A 5228-nucleotide genomic window follows, 5' to 3' on the forward strand; every position below is an offset into this window, starting at 1 on the left:
ATATTTATCTATATAATAATAATAAAGTGATATATGGATATTTATCAAATACAGTAATTTTTGGAAGGTCATTTTTTTAAAAAATTTTTTAAATTTTTTATTTTATTATATAAAATTAATTTTTAAAAATAAATTTTAATATAAAATATTATTATTATTATCAATTAAATTTTTGTAACGCAGATTGAGCTCCGGTCACTTCAGGCAGCAATGTTAATATCGTGTGGAACAGTCTGCCGTAATTGGGCGAATTTTGATAGTGGGACTGGGCCTAGACGCATTACACGGAAGGAATCGGTCAACAGAGCGCGGTCGGGAAGGCTGAGTGAAACCCGATTGGGTCGTCTTCCTCCGTCTCTCCCGATTTCAAGCGGAGCAAAATTCTCCCATCACTGCTCGCCGGCCGACCTAATTCTTCATTTGGCCGGCCACGAAGGGGAAGAAGGAAAAGAGATGTGAAATCGAGATCTATCGTTAGAGCAAGCGAAAAATTTTGGCGGTGTCTTTCTTCCATTTGTTTGATGCTTCTTCTCGCCCACGGTTGTTCGATCTTTAACAGGAATAAAGTATCCTCCATCCGGAAGTCTAAGGGAGAGAAATTGCTTCGAGATCGGGAAGATGATAACGCGCTCGAATCTCGCGGATCAGCTGCGGGAGTACCAGATTCGTTCCAAGTACGAATGGGCTACCGTCTCCTTCCTCTCCGCCTCCTCCTCCTCTTCCAATACCTCTTCAAGGTAATCTCGCTTGCTAGACTCGCTTCCACTTCAATTTGGATTCCATCAGATCGCGATAATATGATTTCGATTTCTCAAGTGCTATCGTTATTTCCATCAATTTATAGAGGAATTAAAATGCATCCTGTTGATTTATAGAACTATAGCTTTTCTTGCTGCTTTTATTTGAGTTTTGTGTTGCTAAGGATGAGGAATGATTTAGGAGTTGTTTAAGGCACCGATTCACCTTTTGGTATAAACGTGTTTAGCTTTATTCTGTAAAGAAAGGAAAAAAAAAAAAAAGAAGCAGAGCCATAGCATTTTATAGGACGGCCAGCACATAGTGACATTATTGTAGTTTTTAGGGTTTTTTAAGTGTAATTGTGCTCGGTTCTAATTGTTACCTAATGGTTGAGATCGTGTGAGCTAGTAAGTGTTTTATGATTAAAAGGGTGGAATGTGATCCCTTGCCTCTTGTCATCCTTTTTGATTGTTGTTACTCCCTTTTCCATATCTTTTACTGGCCCATCGCTTGTTTCACAATTTCAGAGCAATTTCAGTATATTGAACCGCATTGATTTATCAAGATTGACATTTTTTATTAAAAAAAAAAAATTGTTTGCTTAACGCAGTAAGGAGTGGATTGAAGCATGATGCCGATATGGGCAAAGACCAAACACCACTAATTCCTTGCTGGATTCTATGGATCTTTGGGCTTGAGTAATGTATGTCATTGTTTTGTGACTGATGTCATCACGGACTTACCTAGCAGATATTAGGCATCTATGAAGAAGAAAAAAGGTATATGTAGAATTTCTTTTGAAGTAATAAATCCTATTTATTTTCCGCAACTGACAGAGGGAAGGTTTGATCATGACAGAGATGTTATATCTCTAGTCATGCAAAGGTTGTTGGTCAACAGTTGATATGCACAAACAATAGATCGTGATCTATGTATTGTTTTTTTTGCAGTATGAGGATAGCAGACCTTGCCTTTGGGCATGATTTTGTGCACAGCCTCATGCTAGGTGCCACTTATGCGTTAACATATATTATGCTAGGGTTCCATAATTTCTCCACGAGCAACATAGAAGTATTTCTTAGAAAATTTTCGATTCGCTGGTTTTCCCTGAAGCAAAGTCTACTTTGCTTAAGGTGCTACCAATGCCTACTTGTAGTCTTGTCCTAGATAAGGTTAAATAGCATAATGGTGGTTGCTTCTGGTGGGCTGCCACCTATAGCACTTGTTTTTGGGTGGATCAGTTAGGAAGTGGTCAATAGTTATCTATTTTGCAATGGAAGCCCATCTGCTACTGTTGATGCTGCTATTTTTTTTGGGGTGCCTACACCGAACAAACAGTTTTCACTTATTTTGCATCTACTGTCATCAAATGGCATAACAGACCTAGTATTTGTCGATTTGGGCTAACTCAAAGTTCAGTACCAAGCTAGGATCAGTTGGCCCAAGTTTGCCCTAGCCCAACTTTGAGGTTGAAATCCCAAACACAAGCTTGGCTAATTACAAAATATGCAAACCTGGCTTAATAGCCCGACTATCTATTCTGATCTTAGAAGGCTATCGAGGGAGGAGATGGAGTAGGGTTCCAACATGAGACAGGCTTAGGCTAGGGAGAAGTCTGAGATGAGTGCTAGAGGGAGTATGTTAGGACTTGTCCATGGAAAGAGATGAGATTGAAGCAAGACACAGAACTAGAAAAGGGAGTGAGGGTCTTGGCATAGATTATGCCTTGGTCAGGAGAGAGTCAAGATTGGTATGAGAGATAGAACGCATGGGAAGGTTGTTCCATCATAGCTCAGACCCTGATCAAATATAGGTGTTAAAGCATGGTGGTCAAAGGGTTATTGAAAAGAATGTAACAAGGGAAGCTTGTCAGTTGCAATTGAAGAGGACAAGTGGAGATGGGGCCAACTTCTCTTTACCTTTTATTCAAGTTTTATATTTAAAAATAAGATGTATTGTAGATTTAAATTTTACACTTATCTTATAATGTATTCCATAACAATTATATCATATCATATATCTTGTCATATAGTTTTAACATAAAAGCCATATATGTTGTGCCAGGATAGAAATTTATCAAACCCAAGCTTGGCCTGGATCCTGTTCGAACCTGAAACTCTAGGCTTAGCCTAATTTTTCTAGCCCAAATTCTCTTTGTAGGCTTGCCAAAAACTAGGCTGGGCTAGATTTTTCTAGGTCTAGGTGTGGGACAACTACAATGATGCCTTCCTTTGTTCCATGGAATGGAGGGCGTGGGAGACTTGCGTGGCTTTAATGCTATGTGGAACTAGATGTATGTTATCATCTTGGAGAAGGGTGGTAGGTTATGACACTACGACCGTTGCTCAAACCTATTTGGATTGGTATGGGACCTACACAATCCATATCTTCATCGCAAAGCTCCTTAAGGTGATAAAGGGGTGGTGAAAGACATAACGTTCTATGGATCTACAGGGAAAGGTACAGACAGCGCAAACATGGCATACAACATGGAGAAGCACTTTAAATTGCTGAAGAATGCCAAAAGGATTATATCAATTGTAGTCTCTGAAGAATTGTATGCTTGCAAAATGTCTATTCCTAAGATAACCGCCAGGCACAACATGAAGGCCAAAGATGTAACCTCGGTTGCTTATATTAAAGGTGATCGGAGAATGTGGTCTACTGTTGTTTGTTGTGATGCATAGATTCTAGGATGCATTTTTTAGATAATTCCAAGCTCTAAAGGGAGCACAAAGGGATTCTTATCAGAACCCATGTCTGCCTATGGCATCACCATCTCATAAATAAGCATTGATATATTTAAAAGGGCAGTAGTTGTTAATTTGATGTATAGACACTATCACAAGCCTTTGCTCCAATGCTTCCTAAATGTGAGATTGCAGATTGTTGATTAATATGGATAGTCGTGCACTAGAACTTTTGATGGTTGCCCATTTAGGAGCTCCAGTCCATCTAGCAGAGAATTATGATGGATTCAATGCCCTTGTGGTGGCTAAGGTAGGATATCATTCTGTTATTTGATCATAATTCTACCATTTTTTTTTTTGCCTAATCTTGGTAAAACTTCCACTTAAATATAAAGCAAAGAGTTTTGCCATGAGTTTGCAAAATTCGTATTTACCAAGTCAAAAATGCCAACTATCTCTAACAGTTTGCACTCTTCTCCAACTCATAACTTGTTTTTTCACCTTTTCTTGTTATGTACCATCATCAACACTGCATTTTTGTCGATATCAACATCATGTCAGCCATTCCTTGAATATTTTGCTGACTTATGTTTTTATATTTCTTTCCTTTTTTCTGAGAAAACTGATTGATCAAGCTTATGTGTCAGTGAAATTAAAATAAATTACTGATTAGTCTTTTTTTTTTTGGTAGACTTGCATCATGCAAGTTAATCAGAGACATAAAATGCTATAAAGTTCTGCAGCTATTTATAGAATTTTACCAACCCTTTTAGGCATATCAGAGTTCTGATTCCATGGATGTTCCTATCTTTTGAGTGCAGGGTGGATGTGATATTTGTGATATGGGAGCTGTTGATGTTTGCTTTTCTTGTTTTCTCCGGAGTTGCTCTGTACTTCCGGTATATGAGGCTTGCTTTTTCCTTGATATGCATTACAACTCTTATTCTTGTTTGCATGAAAGTAACAAAGCAAGTAAGACAAAACAGGAAAAATAAGCGAAGAATGCTGCTGCCGTTGTCTATGTAAAACTACAGGCAACCAACCTTTTGAAAGGCCATCTTACGTCCGTGCAAAAAATTATTTCCTAGTGTTGTGGCCGAAAATTTGGACTGGCATGTAATTCCATCTTGGTGTATGTTTCCTTTCAAAGCACACTTGGAAGAAGATAATGCTAGATATATATTGCAAGGGAAGTATAACGAAGCCCCTTTACAATTTTTAGTGCAAGTGCTTGCTTGCAACTTGCAAGGCTGTACTCAAGATCTGTATCATTGCAAGATTTCATGTCCTTGGCTGTACCCAAGTAAGCAGTCTTTGCTTTTATGGTTAAACCTTGTTCATATACGGTATGATAAGTTCCAAATTGATGAGTAGTTTAGTTCAATGGTGGAAGCCAATTATTTTTATTCTTTCTAGGAAATGTTTAGACTGTTGTCAAACTGTGCTCTGTTATGGTGGATCATTTACTTATGCAAAGTGGAACTCTACTTCATCGATAATTTGTCTGTTATGTTGCTGTTGAGATACATGCTGCTCTGTTGGCTGATTTGTGTGCACTGATGAAATTTCTTGAAGAATCGTTGGGAGGCCTCTGATCTAGTTAAGTGAGTTCTGCGTAGGACGATGTTCATCTTGTTTACATTGGAGCATTGCTTATCTACCTTTTTGTTTTTGGTTAATGTCTTTATTGCATTTTTCAAAAAAAAAAAAAAAAACTGCGATAATGAAAACAAATATTTTAGCAATGGATAAGCCAAAGCTTGCGGCATCAGAGGAAAATCTTCTGGGGTTGCTAAATTG

The 5228-nt window shown here is 38.0% G+C and overlaps 1 protein-coding gene across 1 annotated transcript; it reads left to right on the top strand.

The window, feature by feature from the left end:
* The first annotated feature begins 308 nt into the window (after positions 1 to 308).
* Positions 309 to 4812, top strand: LOC140852126 (uncharacterized). The gene is made up of 2 exons (XM_073245046.1): positions 309 to 737; positions 4250 to 4812. Exons 1-2 carry the CDS (start codon positions 619 to 621, stop codon positions 4452 to 4454), a joined length of 324 nt encoding a protein of 107 aa, XP_073101147.1. The 5' UTR covers positions 309 to 618; the 3' UTR covers positions 4455 to 4812.
* Positions 4813 to 5228: the final 416 nt, after the last annotated feature.

The sequence above is a fragment of the Elaeis guineensis genome, chromosome 10 (assembly GCF_000442705.2).
Source record: "Elaeis guineensis isolate ETL-2024a chromosome 10, EG11, whole genome shotgun sequence".
Classification (NCBI taxonomy): domain Eukaryota; kingdom Viridiplantae; phylum Streptophyta; class Magnoliopsida; order Arecales; family Arecaceae; genus Elaeis; species Elaeis guineensis.